Below are 24383 nucleotides of genomic sequence, written 5' to 3'. Positions count from 1 at the left end.
ACAATGTCACTATACGAATTATCAGTTCGCTGTACCGGAGGATGGTGTGTATTCTGCAGCTGCAGTCTTGGCTGAAATGAAATGAGCTGAGAAAATCTGGGGAGAAATGACACAGAGGCTCCCCTACCCATGGGGCAATGCAATTGTTGAAGTCCATAAGTATGCAGCTGTGCAGGATTACAAGCATTTAACAGCGGAATAAACCTGGGAACTTCTGGTATTGCGTTATGTCCTGCTCTACCAATGCCATGGTGGGCATCAGTTAAGGAAATTAGATTGTTCCCAGGTAAGTCGGCTCGTTGTATGATTCCTGGATTCATTTCGAGCCTAACTCTTTGTTGTTCATCACAACTTCGCCGTTGTGGCGTTCCCATCACCTACTCTCGAAGAACACGACGAAATGTTCAGCACTTAATACTCGATTACACACGCTGTTACCTCGATTATTAGCTGCTATCTCGATTATAGGCGCTGCTATCTCGATTATAGGTGCTGCCCTCTGAAGTAGGCTTCAGCATTATACTGCTTCAATCAACAGATATTAACAGTCTTCTGTTCACAAAAAGGTATTGATATATGGCTAGCTGTTCTATGGATTGAAGTAGGAGGGTTTGAGCGCTGTGTGTTTGTACAGCCTATATTGAGAGTTAGACACTCTCCTCTCTCTTCTATTATTATGTACTCTTGGTAGAACTGCTTAACCTACTAAAAATATTTTCGTTCAAATGTCTGACATAATATTTGTGGTCAATCAAAATTTTCATCATACATTTCTTGCCATAAAAGTGCAGTGTCCATTACAGGCTTTTCCGAACTTGTAATGGAGTCAAACCCTACATGTCTGTTGTTGATACCTTTGCTGTCACCACTAATCATCTGGTTGGCTGAAATGTTAACTCTCTACTTTTAATTTTTAGATGTTTTTCAGGATCCAGCTCAACTTGTACGTACTATAATTGAGACAATAGCTAAGCTGTAGAAAATGGGACAAAGTAGCAAAGTCGATCCACATGTTGTCACCTGGATCTGGAGATAGTACATCCATAGTTATGCCTATTCAATTTCCCCGAGGGTTATGCACAATAGTGCTTCATTCAATTATTAACTTGCTGTATTAAGGGTTGGCTTTCAGTTTTGTCGTGTTTACTTGATGGAGGTATGGCTGGTTACTGAAAATATGTGAAACAGTTCAGTAGGGGCTAGCCTATATGTGCTGTAACATGTGTGCAACGACTGAAAAACAATGTCCTTGTAAGCTACCAGGAATGGCACACTGTAATAAACTTCCAAGTGAGTGGATGGAATTTATAGTTCACACTTGGGCACAGCAGATGGATAACACACTACTGGAGATTTTGTCCATGAAAATCCAATGAAAAAAATGGTCACCCTGTGAAAAGTAAAGTTTTCATTGGGTGGCACAAATGAAATTTTATTTTCATAGCATTTTCATAGGAAAATTTAATGAAAAACCAATGAAAATTCCATGAAAAGCAGTTTCACAGAGTTTTTTCATTGGTAATTTTTTCATTGGGTTTTCATTAAATTTTCCTATGAAAATAAAATTTCATTGGTGCCACCACATGAAAACTTCACTTTTCACAGGGCAAACATTTTTTCATTGGATTTTCATGGACAAAATCTCCAGTAGTGACAGTGGTAAACTACGGGTATTTGCAGGCTTTAATGCCTGAATCGCATGATCAACTGGTAACTTTAATTCAACTTCATTGTGTATTCAACTGATCAATCATATGGGCGTACAAACCATCTCCATATGTCACATATGTACACTTGCTGTTTGTTTTATTTATTTGTGTGTGTGTGTGTGTGTGTGTGTGTGTGTGTGTGTGTGTGTGTGTGTGTGTGTGTGTGTGTGTGTGTCAATGTCAGAAAGATTATACATAAACTTGAATGTCTGCTGCATCAATAATATTATTAGTGTTACAGTTGATGAGCTAAATGGATCACAGACATGTACACTAGAGTGCATTTTGCTTCTGCAACAGTACATATATGGTTAAGTACAAACAATACAATATTTGAAGGACAGGCACAATATTATATCAATCATTTAGCTCAACCTGCAGGAAGAGCAGGTACCGCAGCTAGTATATATAATCCCTATATATTTTTTGAAACATTATTATTACTGGGGGAGCCACATCAAAAGAAAGAAGTAATATTTTGTCTGAATGCGTGTGCCAACTATGAACATGTTGATGCTGTGTTACTTCTAAAAACCAGGTGCTAAGCCCTTGAAATTAATAGTGAAATTACCACACAGCATGCTATTAATTATTGTAGCTTTGTTTCTCGCCTTTTTTGCAACAATATTAAAATTATACATATTTTGTAATTCACCAATTATTTAGTAATTCATCAATTACGTTGCTATGCATTGCTAAGGAAGCATAACTACTATATCTGCAGATGTAGTTAACCTCCCAAACTTAAAATTCCTACCTTGTGTTTGTTTCTATGATTTTGAATTTAGTGTTTATAATATTACGTGTTGTTACCACACAGATGTGTTACCCACCCACGGGAATACTGACTGCTAATCAGTTACTAAGTGTCGATGCTCTCATGACAATTGTGGGGGAGGTACAACTGCATTGTCAGCAGCGATCCTCTGGATCACATGATCAACCAAGATCATGTGATGCTACCAGCACAATTCAACCTACACCTGAAGACCTGTTGTTGCTACGACAGCGGAAAAAGGTGGGTGTGGTCACTAGAATGATACTATTTACATTGCCACTTACATTCACAGCTGCTGATTGCTGGTAGCAGCCAATTTAACAGTAAACCATCAAAGGGTATAGCATTTCTTCAAGAGCAAGGGTTGCTAAGCAACAGCGAATCAGAGATAGCATCATTTCTACATGAGAATCACCTTCTGGACAAAGGCATGCTCGGTGATTACCTTGGTGATAGGAAGAATTCAGAAATTTTGGACGAGTTTATCAAGTTTGGTCACTGCTACTGTGTTGCTATTTGTAACCTTATTGTCACCTAGGCAGTTCCAGTGTGAGGGACAGTCCCTACTAGATGCCCTAAGGCAGTTTCTTGCTGCCTTTCGTTTACCTGGGGAATCCCCTGTAATTTCCCGGATATTGGAGTCTTTCTCTTCCCATTGGCTAGTTAGTGATGTTGTGTTGTCATGTATAGATAGTGACCTGTTTATTTGGTAAATGTAGGATTGTAACCAATCAAAATGGCCGGAGCTTGTTAACTGGTTTGCTGATAAAGATGCAGTGTTCATAATGACCTACTCTATCATAATGTTGAATGTTGATCTTCATAATAAACAGGTCAAGACACCCATGACCATACAGGTTAGTCCTGCTTGACCTCTAGATTTAATTGTGTTAGTTAATTGGGGTGTGCATTAATTGAGATTTTCTAGTAATAGAGTACAACACTTAAATGTGAAGTCGGATCAGTAACTTTTTTCCATAAAATTTCTTATTTGTACTGTGTATGTCCCCCTGTATGGTTGTAGTGTGTGACAACAAAATTATCTATAAAAAGTATAAAGCTCTCTTGCCTCTCCGTATATGTTAGTAAGCACACCCACTGGTGGGAGTTTAGTTTTAAGTTGCCATTATGTAATTGACAGGGAACCCGGAGGTGTCTGGTAGCTATAGACACCTGACTGGCTAAAGGTGCACCCACTGACTATAATACAGTTTTTTCTTTTTCTCAGTACAATTTTTAAATGCTGAAACAATAAACAGCTTATTATGTTGTGCACTTGTTATAGTATTCGGCACGCGTAATCCCTAGCCTGCTTGTTGAGCAGTAGTGTAAACAAGGGCTGCAGCACTCGAGTTTGATAACCCGGGTTGGCCCGAGTTGAAAGTAACCTGGGACAATGTGAACAATACTGTTCATATAAATTTACCCACAAGACAAGTCAGGTGTACATTAGGGGTGGGCAATATACCGATTTTTAGTTGTTGTGCAATATATATTTAAAACCAAATCACTAAATATTTAACATTTAGTAATACTACATACTGACATACTGAGAATACCAGAAATTACTGGTTGACTGATCTCCCATTAGCACCTTTCTAGTAGTCCCATGCTACGCTCTTTGCTCCACTCTCTCTAACCAGTTCTGCCACCTTGTCTAAAAAGATAGTTGGCTAACACCTCCAATTTGTTTTCCCACTTGAAGAGTAAGCATTGTGTAGTCTACAATGAGGTTATTAATGCAATGGAAGCTAGTGGGTATTTGGTAACACCACAATATTTATAATTAAAATACTGTGGTATGATATTGATCAATACCGACTACCCCTAGTGTACATACTGCTACTTATTATGATGCTTTCAAATTAGAACATAAAAAGTACTTAGATACAACTAAAATACTTAGGATATACTCTATTAGAACAGTCACCAGCTATATTAGGGTACCCATTGTGGAACTTTTATATACTGTTAACTACTTGGTTGGCTTTAATTAGGAGTTCAAGAAGAACAAGAAAGGTCTCAATGGTAATAAGGACTATGATGAGCATTTATTAGAGTCTATCTATCAGTCTATAAGGTAAAGAAAGATGTGTCATCACCAGACCATGACAACATTTGCATACTGTAGTGATAATGAGATAATTATGCCATCAGAACACTCAGGCATTGTCATGGAGATATACAAGTGGAAGGTACTTACAATGTTAGCTAATGTTACCATGGTAACCATGTTTACGTGTTTAGATGTTGTTAAACAGACAAGCCAATCAGAGTGAAGCACACTATTCAGTACCGCCATGTTATGAGCATGACCAAGATCTGTTCTTGTTGCTATGGGGACCATGCATTACTGCACTATCAGTATTGTTCCAATATGCAGACAGTGACCCTACTGTGGTGTCCAAGTGTTTGCTTGGTTTCCAGTAAGTTTATATGATGTGTGTAGTAGCCATATTAATGATGTTGTTTAGACGTTGTGCAGTGATTGCTGCTCACTATCACCTGACGGACGTGTTTGATAACCTGATCATCTCACTGTGTAAAATGTCATCACTGCTATCCGATGAGGTAGTGTGATTGTTATATGTGTATATCAACCACTGGTGATTATTTCCTATTGTTCACCAGCATTTCACCACAAAGTCTACACGTTTATGTATTAAATGGATTGCTTTTTATTGAGGCACCACTAACAATTCATTGAGGATGTGTGTTGCTATCACAGATATCCCTAAATTTGCTATATGCTAAACATACTATAGAGGACTTGCACATCGTAGACAGGAATGCAATATTGCATGGGCCATGAGCCATGCCTAAATGCTAAACAAACCACAGGTTTTTGAACAAAACAGTCACCGGTATTCTAGTTAATAGCATAGTCATGATCAGTCATCATTGTGCTCTTGGGTAGTACCACAGCAATCATGTAGCACATGTTGCTGTCAGACCTTCAGTGCTGGTCACTGTAAAGCATTAATACAATACAATGTAAGGTGACCTAACCTAAATGATAAGACAGGCATTACTGCTAGTATTAAAAATGTAGCTACGCTACTCTTGACTTTTAGTGTCCCAGTGGACCTAGTGTGCGTTACATTATGTAATACCTAGGGTCCACGCTCATTATCCTGGTGGGTGAGGCTTCCACTTTATGGTGGTGTCTTGTGCTATGGAATGATTGTTCTATTAGAGTATCTCAAACTACTAAACTGTAACTTCATCTTCTACCTGGAGTCGCTGTTCCAGTAACTTATACCATACTTAGGGTAGTAGGGAGGTTAGGGTGTTCAAATTACAAAGCAGACTAGCCATCAACTCCCTTGACTATGATGCAAGTTTTCTAAGAATATGCTTATCAAGTTACACTTGTAATTGGTCTTTTTCGTGTATCTATTTGTGCTGCGCTCTCAGTATAAGGCCACTCCCCCCTAAACTCCTTAAGTGCTAGGAGGACATGCTGTATTCAATAATGTGCATCTTCCCCACAGTCCTCTCTTGCATAACTACAAAAATCTCATGTACATTCAAATTGTTCTTATAGAGCAGTCAAATAGTCTATTTGAATTTGTGCCAGTTGCTACTCAACAGTACAACAATATTGTGTCACTATCTGTATTCAGACTGCTTACATGTAAATTGTAATCATGACATTCAAGCAGCATACCTTGAGGGTAGAGAACTTTTCTCCATAACAACTAGCTTGTGTGTTAACCCTAACCCTGTAGTTAAATTGAGTGGTATGTGATTGACAGCAGCCCTCTTTACATATAGGGAGGAGTTGGACTGGCTCACATGATCACAAGTAGCAACAAACTACAGCTGTGTGCAAATATGTTGTTTACTTTATGTCATGACCATGGCAACGTGTTACGAGAAGGATGGAACAACATCTTGGACTGTATATTTCATCTATTTAGTGCCCACCTGTTATCAGGCAGTCTAGTAGAGGTAGGTGATAATTAGGGTAGAAACTTAATTAACAGTACAGTGCCACAGTGTGAAGACTTTGTCAATGGAACTTTCAACCTCACTCGACCATTACAACCCAATGCTGTACGAACTGATCAATTCTTCTTTGGTGCTATATTTGCATCTGCTACAGTTCCAGCCACTAAAAAGACTTCACCAGATGCACATAACATTGTTAAGGTGACCCCCCCCCCCCTAATGTTATGGTAACGCACTCACACATGGTATACTATAGGAGTGGAACATAGAGCAGTTACTTCATGACACAAAGTTCCTTCACATTGATGCCTTGATGGAACTTGTAAAGGTACATAGTAATGTGAACATATGGTGTTTGTATTGTGTCATGTGATCCCTCTAGGCCATCCTGTTTGCTGCTCGTAGTCCTACGGCTCATGTGAGCTTGGGAACATTATTTGACGAGACGAGAGCAATATTCTTTCAAGAGATTTTGGTCACTGTGGCTCTACACAATAAGTGAGTAGTCACCATGGTTGCTATAGTTACTGGTGTGCACTATTAGGGATCGCCTGGGTGACATATGGCATCTATTAGTGGATCACATGAGCTCTTTATTAACCTCGTCTAATCTCAAATATAACTTGCTAATGGAACGAAGTGTTGTGGCATTGCTAAGGTTGATGGACCGGCTGCTAGGGAGGAACCAATCAGAAGAGTCCATTCTGTCTCCAATGAAATTGTTATATGATGAAATTATCCCACCTTGCTCTGTGAATGTGATTGGTCAGATTTCTCATGGCCTCGCTCACATGATCCGTAATAACACTGAACACATCAAGGCCTCATCTGATTGGTCAATCATTTTTACTCTAATTGAAGCACTTCTTACTAGGGAAGTAATAGATGAGGACTGTCATAATGGCAACCCACTTGTTGTTTGGATTCCTCCAACAAAGTTTAATTGTCATGATGATACGTTAGCTATTAATTGCAAGACTTTATCATTTATAGTGAGAACTAATGGAGCAGTTAACAAAAGCAACTACATGCGTTGTATACGATGTGTGAGAATTGTGGGTGTGGTTAGTGTACACATGACCAGTAGCCAATCACAACAGAGTATTCAAGTGTTGGACTTGTTACACTCTCTATTAGCCACACCCCTTCCAGATGTTGCCATGCCAACCAAACTGCAAATTCAGTCAGATGTGGTAAGGCACTTTGTGATGTGGTTGTCATGGTCATAGTTACCTTGCCGTAGGTATTGCAGTTGAGTGCAGAGTGGGTGGGGCGTTGTCCATTACTACAGGGCATAGCTCACATGATCTGTGGAAGTCATAAACATGCCATCAGACAGACAGCAACCTCATACTTACAAAGAGCCATACTAGCACCTCAACTAAATGTATTGTGTGCTATGGACTGGCATGCTTGCTTTTCACAGGTGCGTCACCATGTGTGTTGGAAAGCCTACCATTGTGGCACATTGGTCAATTTTCTGTTTTATAGCTTAAATGTGGTACATCTATCTTGTGTTCAGCTTAATACCTTAAAGCATTCCTGAGATATGACCTATTTACTGTCCTGTACATTACAACCTAACTTTCATAGTAATGTATTGAGTTCTGTGAGTGATTAAGGGTGACAAATGGGTGACAAATCACTTTGTTTATGAATAATTCCATTCCTACCATGTAAAATACTTTAAAAGGGATTTCTGGTGGTTTAATGAAGTATTCTTGGTACTTTTCTGCAATTAAATGGCATGTATCATTGTCTAAGACTTAGTTTTAGCTATTTCAGCACCTGAACAAAGCACTTTGTAAGTCAATTGGTGTCCCGTGCATGTGAAATTACTACATGATCTGATAAAATCATCTATATCTCCTAGGAAAAAGAAGCTTTGACTTCACAACAAGAATGTTTAATAGTTGTTTTATCCAATTGTGCAAAAAAAAATTTTTTTTTTAATGTTGAAATTTTTATCTGAGCTTTCCCAAAAAAAATTGCATGTGTCCAAAAGGTAGGTTTCCCAATATCCGGTCACATATGTGTCTCATAATGTCATTACTGTTTCATTGTTATACCAGGTATTGTTCCCGATGGTTGACTGTCTTCTTGAAGTAGAGCAGCCACAAGGGACCCTACCAGAAGATCACATGATCCAGGAGACCCTAATGAGAGTGGCCACATTATTGTGTAGGGTAGGGAGATCATGTGATCCATGTGACATCACGTGATCCTTATTATATCATCAGGTATTCCTACAACACCTGGTACCTCTATCGCAACTTGACACTTTCCCTGTACTATGGATGTCACTATTGGATACTATGAAACAACTCATGTCTCTGCAACACTCTGAATTACTGGTGGGTGTGTCTCCCTCTATTATATAATGTCATGTGATCACTATAGTTGGAAGCCATACCAGAGTCATTGAAGAACATGATGCTTGTCATGACAACCACTGGTGTGTTTGATGGTTGCCACAGTAACCTGATACAAGCAACATGGAACAAGTTAAATGAGTTTGTGCCACAGCTGCAGGCTGAGCTGTGCCCCACCCCTATGGGATCAAATGATGCTGATAGCCCCACCCACCAATCAGAGGACAGCATAGCATCTGACGATAAGCCAATAGCAACATCAGGTGATGCAAACAATTGTTTATCATATATTGTTTATTGTATGACTTTAGACTCATCGCTGAATGTTGTCATTCATCCACCACTTCCATCACTAAGTCCTGTACCTAGCAACCACCAATCAACAACAATGTCAGACACTTGATAATGTTTAGGGTAATTTTGTAACAAAATATTATAATATCACATGAGACATACAGGTGGCTCACAATCAGGTGTATACTAGTGCATGGATGGGAAATATAGTATGTTATTCTTCCCATGCTCCTAAGCTTACAATACCACTACTGTGTCGCTGCAGCTGGTGTACCCAGCGCTAAAAGATATGTATGTTCCTTTCCTCTCCCATGATGCACCTTGGGAAAACAAGTGATACTATTCAATGTGGTTCATTGCATAGCATTTTTAGTAAATTAAATCTTGAATCCCTCTTGATACCCCAATAAGATAATAGCTCTAATGTGATTACAGCTAGCCAGTCAAGTAGCAGAGGAAGACCGAGCTGTGCTGTGTTGTGCACTTTGCTCCAAACAGTACAAGTGGTCTAAGAAACTCAATGTATCAGTAAAGCGTGTACCTCCACAGCCAGCCAATACCATGTTAACAGACTAATTGAATATGCAAATAACAAGCATTCATAAAGGACATGATGAAACTAACAAATTCAAATCAAATGCCATGAAACAACTAACCAGGTGTAACAATGAATGTGTGTATATTGTATACTGCTGCATCTTTTTTAGAAAGCCAACTGCAAATTCCCTATCAGAATCTCTGCACCTGCTTATTAAGACTGGTTTAAAGTTGTATGTGTATGAAGAACTGATACCCAAGTCATGTCTTGCAGGTTTCAATCTACTACGTGAACAGTTGACCTCATGCACATAACCACCATACTATTCACATTTCAACTTGCTACATGCATTCTTTTTTGATGCAAATCAATTTTGCATGTCCATCAATTGGAATTACTGTAACTAAAAGTTAAAACTTGACACTACAAACTAATTGTTAATAGTTCTTTAAGGCTACTCTAGTTGTCCACAGTCAGCAATTGTAACTGTCTTGGAGGTCTTGCCACTTGAGCTGCCATAACCCTCTACCTTCTTCACAATGTCCATTCCTTCAACAACACTACCAAACACTACATGTTTGCCATCTAACCTGTAATAATACTATACATTAACAACACTACACCATTGTATGTGTACCATTGAGTCTTCACGGTACAAATGAAGAATTGAGAGCCATTTGTATTGGGTCCAGCATTAGCCATGCTGAGAATGCCTCCACCAGTGTGCTTCAGTGTGAAGTTCTCATCAGCAAACTTCTCTCCATAAATGGACTTGCCTCCAGTACCATTGCCGCGGGTGAAGTCCCCACCCTAAAAGACACGTGATAACTGCGATAGCCGTACAAATCAGCTCACCTGAAGCATGAAGTCCGGAATAACACGGTGAAATTTGGATCCCTTAAATCCAAACCCCTTCTCGCCAGTGCACAATGCTCTGAAGTTTTCTGCAAACAGCCCCATGTCAAAAAGCACAAAGCTGAACTTTCACTTTACCTGCTGTCTTCGGAACAACGTCTGCCCTCAGCTGCAACACGAGACCACCATTAACAAAAGGGATAATACGGCAAGCTAACCTCAAACACCATGCGACCGATTCCCTTGCCATCTACGGCAATATCGAAGAAGCACTTTGGATTCGACATCTTGACACGCTTAACTCCAAAAACAAACCCGAGAAGGAATCCACGTGCTCACAACTCGCTTTTTATATCGACCTTTACGGCGCGCCGCAAACTAATTAACATACGTCATAATTATATTGTAAAAAATTGGTACGCATGCGCATAGTTACAAAAGCAAAGTCATTTAGATTCAGCAGTTGAGCGACAACAGCAGCAGTAGCGACCACATCCATTATTAATATCCCAAGAGTATTGTTTGACTGGCTTATGGTATTGCTGTTCCAAACATGGGGTGGCACAATTACTGACTGAACCAACAAAACTGACCAGAGCTGCTACCAAACACAAACAAGCAATAGCTAACAACTCCCTCCACCAGTCAGATAAATCCCTGCAGTCAGATACCAAGTTGTTAAATCCGCTGAAAGTGTCACGGAAGCCATGGCTGTAGAGGGGAGAGTCCTGGGAGAACAGGCAGTCACCAGCAGTGTTGTTGAAGCCTGTCGTCTCAAGGTCATCATATTCTGGTAGTCTTGTAGCAGTAGAGTAGAGAGCAGTGATACACATGGCCAGTAGACAGGTAGCAATTGAGAACATGTTTAATATAATGTGGATGGTCACCTGCAATGGGCAACAATGTTATGTATGTGAGACTGCTCTAATTAGTATTCTGTGTGTGCCAAGTATTAGTGGAGTGCATGGTGTGTGGACCACACATAAACCATAATCAACACACCACTGTTAAGCCACCCTACAACTGATGATACACACCTAGGATGCTTATTATAGGGCCAGCATGCTCTCCAGTAAAATACGATTCATAAATTCTTTGACTGGCTTCCACCAGTGTAGTATACTGTATGTAGCACATATAAAGTATGAGCATTAGGTGTGTGTGTGTGAGTGTGTGTGTGTGTGTGTGTGTGTGTGTGTGTGTGTGTGTGTGTGTGTGTGTGTGTGTGTGTGTGTGTGTGTGTGTGTGTGTGTGTGTGTAGTGAGCAGTGTGTATGTACAAGCATGTAAGGAAGCATAGCAAGGTGGCTAGAACAGTGGCACAGGCAATCACAAGGTTCCAGTAAGTTGCTGTTGTTGTTTCCTTGTCTTACTGGTATTAATTGGGGGTAACAAATGCTGACTATCACATATAAAGGGGTGGTAAGAGTGCCCATAGCCATACCTTCATCCATGAGACATTGTGCAGCCTCCTGCAGATGTCCTCAAGAGGACTATCTCGCAGGTGGCCCAGTGTTATTGCAATCAAATGCTTTGCTTGAGAGTGTGTGTGTATGGAGAGGAATCCAGTATTGCAGCAACAAGGTCATTATGTTAATGACTCCCAGGCAGGCTAAACATGTTTACTGAAGCAAGAGGATTTCACTTTTCATGAGAGGACTCACTTAGTCAACAGAACACACACGGCTGCAATAAGGTACAAGTGCTCAGGATGTAGTCACTTACAAATATTGCCAATCTAGTTGGTCTAATAAAGAGGCCAGCTACTCCAGCAGCTAAAACCTATTAGAAGAATACACACAAGTTGTCATACACACCCAACACTATATATAACCATTGACAAGTACATGTACTCGTAATTATTTAATGTTTAGGGTGTGTGCAGACACGCGGGTCATCAAAGCCATAACAATAATCAGTTCAATTAAAATTACACACAAACACAGAGCGACTCACAACACAGGCAGCCCAGTACGGGGACACTGCATGGCCTAATCCACTCCCCAGCAGCACCAGTAGTGACAACACCAATATCGGAGTACCGACCACCATTTGAGCCACTCCTACAAAGGAGCCCACCGATAAACAGTAACGATTGTTACTCAATCGACAGCACATCTCGCTGCAGATGCCTTGCAGCAACACCTAATAACGATATCATGTCGTCTACACTGCTGTAATCCTCGCTGTAGCTAGCACACAACCTCCACCGTATAACGACTTCTCACCTCTAATTGTAAAGGAGCAAAAACCACAATATGCGAAAATGGCGACAGACACGGAGGTCGTCGAGGCGGGATCAGTGAACGGGTTAACCTTCAAGCCTCCGATCAAAAATGACCACTTGTCCACAGGTAATGTCTAGATATCCTGCTGAAGCCTACAATGTTGTGGCGCACGTGGGATAATTCAGTTTAATTTGTTCGTTTAGACGGTACTGGTGACAGCGCGTGCAAACTGGATGTTCGTACCAAGCTGCGAATGGTGGAGGCTGAAAATGCGGTATTACAGCAGCAAATCTCAATGTAAGTATCAGCTTGATGCGTGCTTGGTGCATGGTTGATGTTGTAGGGTACTAGCTGAGAAGTCTGCCGTGGAAGAAGCTTCAACTACTTTTTATTCCAACTGGCAGTTTTCTCTGATGCAGTGTGGACGTATTTCTGAAGAGAAAAGCGAGTTATCAGCTAAACTGGATGTACTAAGACCTCCCATGGTGAGCACTACAGGCAAGAAGGCTCGCAAGGGAGAAGTGGAACAACTAAAAGTAGCACTAGATACACAAAATAGAGTATGTGAACAGTTGGAACAAGAAAGAGACAGGGCCAATGATGACTTCCAGAGTTGTCAGTCACAGCTAACAACTTTATTAGATAATTATCATATTTTAGCCACTGCTTCTGCTGCTGTAGCCAGGGAACGTGATGCTGCTCAACAAGAGGTGAGTTATGTCTTGCGGACCGGCTGTTTTATTATGTGGGTATGGGAAGTAAAATGTCTGGTAACCTGTTGGTACTGCTAACTTTCTGGCCTAACCTATCAGAATAGGTGGGAGAATATGTCACTATAAATAACTATTAATGTTTAACAATATCAATGGTTGTTGAGCAGTTTTTACCACCTCACAGTAGGTAGCTAGTTAGGGTAATAGTTAATGCCTAACCTTTTTTTCTTTTTTTTTCTCATGGTACAGGTACTAGTATTACGACAACAATTGGCACAATGGAGTGAATCACGAGAGCAAAAAAAGGAGGGGACTGCCCCTAAACATAAAGACAACAGTGGACTACACAAGGAATTGACACATTGTAAAGAGAAATTAAAGAAAAGTGAACATTTACGAAGTCAAGCTATCAAGGATAAACAGGCAGCTGATTCCATAGTAACATTATGGCAACACAAACATGAGAAAGTTGGTAGTGAAAATCGTGAGCTCAAAGAAGAAGTATTGGTAGCTCAAGAACGTATATCATTTTTACAAGAACAGTTAGCAGTATTGAGACTGCACCAACGAACAGGTCAAGAAGAAACAACCAAACCTAACACAATATCAAACACTTCACAGCTAGTCAACTCCAATGAAGAGGAGGTGTCATGGATATAATTACGTGTACATATTAAGTGTGTGTGCGTACATGTGTGTGTGTGTGTGTGTGTGTGTGTGTGTGTGTGACAGTACATAGTGTGATCACTATTATTATATTCGAACAATAGCGCATGTGCGCTAAAGTGATAATCAGTGAAGTGACCTCGTGGTAGTATGATATCGATTTGCGGTGACTTAAAGGAACCAGCGAGTGATGTTTGTTTGCAGAAGTGTTCTCCTTCGCGGCTAAGCAGTTCTGCACCGTCTGCTACTGGTGTGCTTTCTTTAGAATACGACCGTGTAATGTCAGAGGGCAAGGATGAAGTGACGCCACGGAGGCAAAATGGTCGCATTTCATATCATGAAGATCGTGATGTATCGAAATTAAGCGAGGAAGCGCGTAAGATGTTGAAGTTAGTCCCGATTGGTTATGTTCCCTTGCCACACCAAGTGGGCGGACATAGTTACTTTGATGGACAAATAGGTATCGTTATTATGATCCTACATTGATGTTGTTAGTTGTTACTCCAGGCATGTTACGCAAGGTTGGACAACCATCAATGTTATATAAACCACTGCAAGCAGGTAGTAAAGGACCTCGTGAGCTGGCATTTTACGAAAGTGTATTCAGTCATGATGTAACATCACTTGATGTTATCAGGCTACGACAATTAATTCCATGTTACTATGGGACCACCGTGATCACCGACCAAGCAAACACACCTAGTATCCTTTATATGGTGGTCGTTGAAATGTGCCATAGCTGATGTATACTAGCTGGCCACGCAGTATTCACTCAAATGTATAAGCTAGATTATACTCTGTCTTGTGTGGTATCCTTGACAACAGTGTCATAGTTACCTTCTTAAAGCTGGAAGATATAACTTGTGGTTTTCACCGACCTTGCATCATCGATGTTAAGATTGGTAAAAGAGTATGGGATGATCATGCTCTGCAAGATAAGATTGACCGAGAGAAGAAGAAATATCCTTGCCAGGAGGTGATTGGGTTTAGGATAGTAGGAATGAGAGTAAGTATGTGTGTGTGTGTACGTTGCGTGTGTGTATGTACGTTGCGTGTGTGTATGTACGTTGCATGTGTGTATGTGTGTGTAGTGCCCCTCTTATTAGTCAGAGTTGGGGGTAAGACATGTAATATCAGTAACAAGTAATATGCAACAGATACTATCTTCAAAAGTGTGTAACTTCTTATTAATGCACACTGCATCTAACTGGTACAAGTTCAATTTGATGATCACAAATTTGCTGTTAGTATCATGTGGGAACTCCTGCATTTACAAATGCCTTACGAACATTCCATTATTGACTTTGTTGTAACCTACTAAAAATCGCTAGTAGTAATTTATTGGTGGCTCATGTGGGTTTCTGTAGTTGGTTCATTTCATACATAGGATAGTGCTTCTTGTTACTATGGGATGAAGAAGTGTGTAGTGTGTGTTGGAAGAAGCTCAAGTATAAACATGTTAATTACCTCACTTTGTGGCTGACCACCTTTTTGATATTTGGAAAAAGTTATTGAAATATTTAAGAGGGTGTGTTCTCATTGAGGCAGGATAGTTTTATTTTCAGCCACAGGGACCTTTTATTGGTTCATAACACTGGTCCCATGTAGTGGTGTGCGATATAGAATATTTTCCTATCACGATTATTGCAAACAATGTATCACAGTACGATATACAAACTACCACTCAGCTAGTGTATTTACACTAATGACACTTGTAGCACTGATTTACTAGAAGTACAATACAACATGGTACATAACTAGCATACAACATTGCAAGCTCTTTTATCAAAAAAAAAGTGCTGTGTACAATGACATCTTGGGTACATTTTTTCTCTAATTATAGCTAAAATCTATACCTAGGCTTATATCACGATATAAAGATTCTATATCACGAAATAGAAACTGTTATCACGATAATCGATATATATCACACATCACTAGTCCCATGCTTACTGTATGTGGAACATGAAACCCTTTAACAGCCAATTTGCAGACTAATTTGCAGCACACATGGTTGGTGAGGAATACGAACTAGCCTTTTAGAGTAGGTTCTTATTAGAGTAGGTTCTTATTGAGGATTTTGCAACATGCAGGCCTGTCAAGTGCAAAGCATATATTATGATCCTCAAGGTCACTTCCTGGTCTTTTACCCACTGGACTGATCAACTTAATTGCTTGTTAATAGTTTGTTAAACAGTGTTTTACTCAACTATACACATCTCATCCCATTGACGACTGAATTCCTGGTGCAACTACTGTCCAATCATCATATTAGTCCTACAGAACTACCTAAATACTCAGTATGAATAAAGAACTTAACTGAGTTGTTTTTATGACAGCAAAGTGTAAACACCAACCCGAACAACCAAAATAACTATTACAAAGATGCCATACACTCCACAGAACTATTCTGTGTAGTTTACTTTCTGTGCGACTCATTTCACAGCCGGTTTCTTCATGATTTGTCCCATTTTTAGTATTCTGCATGTGTATATTTACTTGTGTGCATCATGCCTTGTCTTGTTGAGGGTTGTCTCCACCTGTGTCCACTGATGCTTAGTTGTAGTCTTCTTGGTAGTTTCAACTTTAGGAATGATTTAATTTGCCTTTTCTAATAACAATTCTGTTATCCCAGAAATGGGACCCCTATGGGCATGTCCATTCTAGCACTGCTATGAAATGCACGAGACAGCTTGTAGCCAAGCTAGATTTTATTCCTGGCGTGATCTATACTGCCATGCTGCCATATGGCAGTTACGGCTGTTATTGGGTTAAAAGCATTTGAGAATTCACACAATGGATGTGCTGCACATGAAAGCATTACTCATGGGCATTGCAAAGAGTTCAAAATTATAACCCACAAATGTTATGTGCAGAGTTGGTGTAACTAATTACTTTCATAACCAAGTTACTTAATATATATATTACTTTTATAGTAACTAAATGATATAAATAGTTACATCCCTTGTAAGTAGTCACTTGTAGCTAGTTACAATTGTCCAAAAATTAACTAAGTTACAGTATTAACTAGTTGCAATAGTTGTTAGAAACCATGGTTTAAAAATGCTCTGCAATTTTTCATCATACACTCAAGTCTAGCTGATTTTGATTGTGAGATTAGCTAGTTTATTCATGTGGCTTTGTGTTCTTGGCGAAAAATTGAATTTGCTGACATGGGCGATAATACCGGTTTTTCCAGATCCAGTCACATATTATATTCACTGAATCACTGTGTATAGAGTACCTGCGTTTACTGTTTACCAATCATATTCAAATTGTTGTAATACTATGGTATAACATGTGTAGTTTTACTAGATTCTGGTTAAAGTCCAACTACAGGTAAATTTTTCTTTAGATACAGAACCATCTCTGTCTTGTCAGGTAGTATTCGATTTCTTTCTGCTGATTTAATGTCAGGTGCACTGCTGAAGAGATGCTCCGATGGGACAGAGGATGGTGGTATCGAAAGGTACTTACATGCCAAATCAGCCAAGCAAGGCCATAATGAGTTCTTCCCTAGCCAATAGGACAAAGGGTGGATCCGTTCTGTACGTGCCAACACCGGCTCCTTTAAGTACTTATCTACCATGATCTCAGCTGTATTTCTGTTCTCAGAACAATCTTCACTATCTGCTAGTGTCTCATCAAAAAGGCTCCACAATGTAGTTTGTTTATCTGCAGCCTGTTTGTCTACCCTAGCACACTTTGGCTGAGGCTGTCTATCCTCACTGCTTCCAGGTATCTTGGAAAGCCACAATTCACATTCTTAAATAAGCAACATTATAGCATTGATTGAACAGGTAGCTGAAGAAAACCCTTTCAACTTGTACCTTGGGTCAAGTACAGTGGCAAGGACACACAGTGGCTGCTGTTCAATGTCACCATACCTGTCAGCAATAGATCTAAGCACCCCCCTCTTTATTCCCATTATTCCGTGATCATCCTCTTCTTGTGATATTGTACGTTTAAGAGTATTAATAATGGGGATGATTATTGATGTACTTGAGTAATCACCACTGATCTCCTGTGTTGCTTCTTCAAACACCCTTCAACAGCTTGACTACTGATTCTGCCATTATCCATTACTGAGATTGTAATTCTGTAGGCAGCTGGCATTCTATATTTTTCTGTTCCACAAGTCTTTCAAGCATATAAACTGTTCTGCCTAGTAACTACGTCTGGGATCAATGTGTGCTGTGGGAGATTGAACTATGTCTGGATTTGTTGAAAGGTGTTATAAGCAACATTCAAACGGTGTTAGACTATGGCATGGCTCATTTACAGGTTTACTAAATCACTTAGTCACCTACACATGTTCACTTAGTAACCCAATTTTATACATGGTAAATAATTATAACACGAAAGGCACACTGCAGTACTTATAATACTGTAATACTCTTCTTCTCTGTGTTCCGCAAATAATTCTGGACAAATAGTAGACTAAACGGCATATGTACTGCAGTTCTTGCCGTTACTTTGGTTACCGGTCAAATAATTATTTTTGTGGGCGCTGTAAGGACTTCAGGAAGAAACTGTCCGCTGTTTTGCATTGCTCTTTCTGAAGCTCTTTCACCCCACACTCATCCTCTGGCTATAAAGGTACGTACTTTAAACCATAGTCTAAATAAGTTAGACACTGCCACCAATGGGAACTAAGCGATTTAGTAACCCCTCAGGCCCTTAGTAGCACCCTCACTACGCTCGGGATGCTACAGCCTCGAGCCATCGGGGTTACTAAATCGCTTAGTTCCCTTGGTCTTGGTGTCTAACTATTATATAGTAGCCAACCAATAAATAGCACTGTCCTTTATGATCAGTTGCAGAGTATGTGCAAGGCAAAGTAAAGAAGTGATATTAGCTATATTCAATCCTGATACCATGTTGGATGTAGGGGTGGGCGATATCTTCAAAAACAAATATCGATAATTTTTTGGCAAATTATCTCGATAACACATTGTACTTGTTACAGTGTATCTCGATATCATTTTTGCACGTCGATATCAATAAAATATTCAATATTATTGAAATATTGCCCACCCCTAGTTGGATGCATTGTCACGCAGTACACAAACAACCTTTTCTTCAACTTTCCATTCCTGGATGCGTGACAATATAGCTGCTGAGATGTTTGCTCCTGTATGTGACTTGTCAAACTGCCATGTGCTTAACATGACATCTTTTTTCTCCATGCTCCTTGTTACAACGAAATGAGTTGTTAAACTGAGGAAAGAATGGTGGTAGTTGGTGCTAGTCTAGATATCAGTGGTCATGCTGATGTAGGGTTGGGCGATATACCGGTATGACGGTAACAAGGCGATATTACAGTTGGCAATAATCAATACCGCCCTGATTTTGAAAAACCGCCATACCGGTATAAACGGTTATTGCGATATCATGGCAGGAATACAGCTGCAACTACACACTTACATGTGTTAACAATGCCATATTGTACTTGTCAATCAGTATTTCAGTCTCCTCGTTCTAGCAAACAAGTCTAACCCATGCACTACTACACTCGCTACAATTATTAGAATACAAGGCGAGGCGAATGTACCAGATAGAGCACTACTGTGATTGTGGGATAAGAGTTCTGGCTTCACATTAGTAAGTCTTAGTAAATTATCTGCTAGCTATAATATACATAGAAACTAGCTATGTCTCCTTCAAAATTTACATGCACTCCATGCTCTATAAGTTAGGCTGGTTTTTCCAAATTCCTTGCAGTTGTGGTGGCTGGTAAACAAAGTTCACCCATGCAAATATACAGTTTTGAGTGTACTTGCTATAGTTCATTTCAATACCGTGATATTTGCAATAATCGTGATAATAAGCTCCACAATAACCGTGGGAGGAAATTTTCAATATCGCCCAACCCTATGCTGATGTAGTTTGTAGACTCTAGAGTGTAGGAGCTCTGTGATCTTGAACTTAGTATTGGCACAAATTTCAGGAATAAAACTTCATAGGTAACGCCGGCTGGATCAAGCTCAGCCACTAGTCGAACGAAACCTATATCTTCTACGCTGAAAGGCTGCAAATCAACTACAATCATTTCTACACAACAAGTTAACAGTTTCATGCAAGGGTGATCTGATTGGTATGGCTGTTGCTTCTTCAGTATGTTAGCTGCTTAAAATTGGCTCTTTTTTATATGATTTACCTTTTTTGTTCTTAACAGCTTCTTTCTCACAAAACTCCTTGTATTCTTTGTCGTGACTTTGGAGATGCTTGCAAAGATTACTGGTGTCAAAATGCTTTGGGTTAGTCCCACTACGAGAAACCATCTCATTACAAGTTATGCAAACTGCTTTATTCTTTTCCTCGTTACGAACTATAAAATATCCCCAATTAACAGATCTTTTCTTTCTTTCAACATCTAAAGTAGCTTTGCTGATTGTAATATCTTCTGTTTCATTAACTGTTTTAGTCTCAGTTTCAGTCGTGCTTGAGCTTACTTCCGTCACCATCTTGAAAACAAATTATATGATGTATTGAGATGTAGTATCGGTAGTGGTATCGGAGCTCTAGGAAGATTACGATGCCATCAATATTGTCCGATACCGATAAAATTATTGCAACCCTAATAGCTATATAACAGTACCTGCACGTCACATAATTTTGTGTATGCATACACATACGTATACATACCATGTGTTCTGGTATGATTGCAAGATTGCTCTGTTAAAGGTAGTATTGTCACTTGATAGGTGGTCATCAGAATACCTGCACATCATATAATTTTACATATGTATACCCACATACTTGTAATGTACCGGGTGCTCTGAGATGACTGCAGGATTGCCCTGCCAAAAGTAGTATTGTCACTTAGCCAGTGGTAGAACCTTTCAAATATACTCCTCAATGTCCAGTTGGCCACCTTTAGGATTTCATTTATATCGACACTATGAGATGCTGGAGCCTCCAGTCGAATGGGCTGAGAAGGGGTCTGTGTCAATCCCAGCCTGTTTCGATGTGTCTTTGATCCAGCATCCAGGTAGCCCTCCTAAATGAGTTTTTGGAATTAACATAGGGTATTTCAAGGACTCTACTAGACTAGCTGTCTTTGGGATATAGGCATGGAGTGTAGAGATAGGACAGACCTCCACATTGCCTTGTGAAAGCTGGGTAGCACACAGCTCTGGGGGACCCTGGTGTCCTTGTCGTCAGCTGAACCACTGTGAACTCAGCTCCTGTAGGGGTCTCCTGCATATGGTCTCTGTCTAGAGCTGCCAGATCAGAATGCTTGTCTACGTTTGTCAAGGCCATCAAAGTGGCAAGTTTCCTACCCATTGTCAATAAAGTTAAACTATCAGATCGGCACATGCCCAGGTAGGTAATCCACCACCTTACTGACATTCCATGATACTAAGTAGCAAGAGCAGGGGAGCGAGAATTGAACATGCCCTTCAGCAGTTTTGACAACAGAGGTGGCTTCTGGGTGGCTTCCCACCGAATGTTTACATCCTCTCCACTTTCATGTGTTGCAGCACCTGAAGATTACCTCCCTGCACCCAGCGTGTTCTCCATGCAGAGTACTTACCAGAATACCATATAGAGGGAAATTTTAGTGAGGGAAACTTTAGTGGGAGAAAACTTTAGCGAATTTGGTGATTCACTACAAATTCACCAAAATTTAACCTGCCAATTACTCATAGTGCCTAAATTAGCTATTTATAGCTATAGATTGAGCTTGAATTCGCCAAAGTTTATTTCGCCAATGCAATTTAGCTTGCTATTTGCTAAAATTTACCTCTATATGGTATTCTTGCCGACTGGGAGTCTCGCCATCTCTGCAACAGCAGCAACTGGCAATTGCTACCCACAAAGTCCAAGAACTCCAGTTTATGGGTGGGAGCTGTCACACTCTTGGAGATGTCGATGACAAAGCCCAGGGCTATCAGAAGCCATATAAGTCCTGCAGTAATGCCTTACTGTTGGGTGCTGCCACTAGTAAATTGTCCAAGCCAGTGGCATAGCCAGGCCTTTGGGCACATTCACACTAGCTAACTAATAATACGTTACGCTGCTCTTATGTCACTAGTCTAATATTACTGCATGAATGATATAGAAGCTAAAAATGAAAACTATCTGATTACACCTCCTTGTATTGTTATCTTTTAACTCATCTGTACCTGTACGCAACTCTTTATACTCCAGCCTGACTCTTGAATAATCGTTTGGATTAATTCATCCACCAATTGCAATCATCTCCAACCGACTTGCCTGACTCCAAAGAATTTAATTTTCGTCTCACTTTAGGTCACTGAACCCTACAACAAAAGAATCCATGCTGTTACTCACAACTCAGTATAGACTGGATTCTCTCCTTCCTTGTGTTCTCTCTTCCCTGCCTAAAATTTGGATCACGTGATACTGTGTGTTAAATAGAAAGCACAGAAACTATTCGTATCATGTAGTGAAGCTATTGAACTTATCTCAATATCAGCTGCTGATTTACAAATGCACTGCTAAGGTATGCGCTGCTTGTCTCTTGTTTGTGATAGTGAGTGGGCGCCGTGGTCCTAGAGAAATTTAGGTGGGCATATCCACCCTTGGCTACACCACTGGTCCAAGCACAGAATGGAGTTAATTCCCTGCTACCACAGGAACTGCACCACTGGCTTTGCCAGCTTTGAGAAAGCATACTGATAGGCCAGGGTGCGGTGCAGAGTCCAAAAGGTAGACAATGGGACTCTATGAACCGCTGTCTGGAAGGCAAGAAGCTCCTGGGCCACTGGATTTTAGGTTAACCTTGGCTAACACCCAATCCTGCTGAACCACTGCAGGAAGCACAAAAAGTCCTGAAATGGGATTCATGTATCTCAGGTCCAGTATGGGCCTGTAACCTCCTCTGCTTTTGGGAAGATCAGTGCTTGGTCCTCTGCCAGTGTGATGAAGACTCAATGGCAATGCAGACATCTGCTGAGAGGGAGCTGGTAGCTCTTGATTGACTTGAGAACCAGGTGTTGCGAGTCAGTAACATTGGAGGCGAAAATAGTGTTCTCCTACCCACCGGATGGTAGGCATGCATGAGAGCAATGCCAGGTCCATTTGGAGAGCCAAGAATGCGTGCGGTTGTTGGTTTTATTAGAATTTCTTGGTTTTCCCCATGTAATTTCGAGATGCTGAACCTTTGAAATATTAGGTCTGTTGCTTCTGCGGGGCTTGTTTGTTGTAGGGGGTGATGTAGTGGCCCTGTCAAGGCCCTGTCCATCAGCAGGACCTTTTGGAGAAAAAAAACTGTTTACTTGTATGCCTGACAGTGGGCTGGAAAGACCTGTTGTAGATGGTGACAGAGTGTGAGTGCTACAATTTGTGACAGAGATTTGTCTTGTTCAACTTCCTTTTTCAAAGAGGTGGTGAAGCCCTTTCTGAATAAATGGCCACCAGATGTGGGTGTGCAAATCTTTACTGTACTTGACAAGCTATCTATCCACTGCCTGGAGAATGGAATCTTGACATGTCTGAGTCAATAACTTGTTGGCATTGCCTAACAGAACTAACGTGCATTGGACCACGTCCAGAACATCGTGCACATTGACCGTCAAATCCTGTGAGAACATATCGCACTAGAAATTAAGTCAGCCCACAGACACCAGCTGCTGATAGTAGGGCCATCTGGATTGTCTTTCGTTCAACCTCAGAAAGCAAAACTTCAAATGGCCGAGCATGAACTCATCAATCTTAGTGGCTTCACTGGAGTGCTAGGGACAGGGTTCTCCTTATACATGGTTTCCCTTGTGTCCTTATCTAGCACAGTGTGGAAATGTTTTTTTACATACGCATTTATTATTTGTGGAGCATTGAACACATTTAAATCACCTGTTGCTAGGAAGATGGGATCAAAGGTGCTGAGGCGTAAGCCACCCAGGAGATTGTCATTTCTGTTTCCTCCCTCTGTAGAGTTGGCTTGACTCGCTCTGGATTGTCCACACTCCCCTGGCGTGCTTCAATTCCCAGCAGCTGCTCCACAAGCTGGTACCCATCGGTCATCATGTTTACTTGTTAATGCCAGGTTAACAGTCTGATGCCTGTCAGTCACCAACTGGCTATTGGCCTCTCCTTCCTGAGGCCATAGCGGAACTCCTGACAAACAATTGTCCTTTTGGGTTGGATAGCTTCAAAGAGCTTTCTATGCAAATGATGCGTCGGAAGACAGCTTGCTAAACAGGTTTTGAAGAGTGGCATCATCCATCACTCTGAGGAAGATGTGCTGCCTGAGCTAGAGAAAAGGGTGCCAAATGGAAGTGGGCGTTCTATTTATAGATTTATTGTGT

At 40.5% G+C, this 24383-nt stretch overlaps 5 protein-coding genes across 5 annotated transcripts in view; 3 read left to right on the top strand and 2 right to left on the bottom strand.

Annotated features, from left to right (window-relative positions):
* Positions 1–2529: 2529 nt before the first annotated feature.
* On the top strand, positions 2530–9282 carry LOC136260261 (Golgi-specific brefeldin A-resistance guanine nucleotide exchange factor 1-like; the record flags this gene model as incomplete). Its single annotated transcript, XM_066053937.1, is given in 18 exon segments — positions 2530–2727; positions 2780–2976; positions 3026–3149; positions 3207–3344; positions 4485–4567; positions 4619–4682; positions 4735–4913; positions 4962–5058; positions 6265–6441; positions 6490–6642; positions 6698–6769; positions 6824–6939; positions 6986–7634; positions 7685–7867; positions 8514–8627; positions 8682–8795; positions 8842–9076; positions 9125–9282. Coding segments are annotated over 18 exon segments (2985 nt in total), but the record flags the coding sequence as incomplete, so codon positions are not given.
* A 694-nt stretch (positions 9283–9976) lies between these two features.
* On the bottom strand, positions 9977–10872 carry LOC136260269 (peptidyl-prolyl cis-trans isomerase-like). The gene is made up of 5 exons (XM_066053947.1): positions 10719–10872; positions 10639–10669; positions 10501–10589; positions 10283–10455; positions 9977–10235 (listed from the first exon to the last, which is right to left on the bottom strand). Exons 1-5 carry the CDS (start codon positions 10785–10787, stop codon positions 10100–10102), a joined length of 498 nt encoding a protein of 165 aa, XP_065910019.1. The 5' UTR covers positions 10788–10872; the 3' UTR covers positions 9977–10099.
* Positions 10873–10882: 10 nt separating this feature from the next.
* Positions 10883–12898, bottom strand: LOC136260268 (uncharacterized). Its single transcript, XM_066053946.1, has 4 exons — positions 12728–12898; positions 12456–12644; positions 12225–12281; positions 10883–11387 (listed from the first exon to the last, which is right to left on the bottom strand). Exons 2-4 carry the CDS (start codon positions 12615–12617, stop codon positions 10947–10949), a joined length of 660 nt encoding a protein of 219 aa, XP_065910018.1. The 5' UTR covers positions 12618–12644; positions 12728–12898; the 3' UTR covers positions 10883–10946.
* LOC136260267 (uncharacterized) lies at positions 12719–14207 on the top strand. The gene is made up of 4 exons (XM_066053945.1): positions 12719–12853; positions 12931–13024; positions 13071–13437; positions 13690–14207. Exons 1-4 carry the CDS (start codon positions 12766–12768, stop codon positions 14098–14100), a joined length of 960 nt encoding a protein of 319 aa, XP_065910017.1. The 5' UTR covers positions 12719–12765; the 3' UTR covers positions 14101–14207.
* The window catches only part of LOC136260266 (inositol polyphosphate multikinase-like), a 12355-nt gene continuing 2159 nt past the window's right edge, over positions 14188–24383 (top strand). Inside the window, exons 1-3 of the mRNA XM_066053944.1 lie at positions 14188–14566; positions 14614–14808; positions 14940–15112. Of these exons, the coding sequence (XP_065910016.1) occupies positions 14257–14566; positions 14614–14808; positions 14940–15112 (678 nt within the window). The 5' untranslated portion in view covers positions 14188–14256. The remainder of the gene's footprint in view (positions 14567–14613; positions 14809–14939; positions 15113–24383) is intronic.

Source organism: Dysidea avara, chromosome 7, assembly GCF_963678975.1.
Source record: "Dysidea avara chromosome 7, odDysAvar1.4, whole genome shotgun sequence".
Classification (NCBI taxonomy): Eukaryota; Metazoa; Porifera; class Demospongiae; order Dictyoceratida; family Dysideidae; genus Dysidea; species Dysidea avara.
This window is presented reverse-complemented; position numbering and strand designations above follow the sequence as displayed.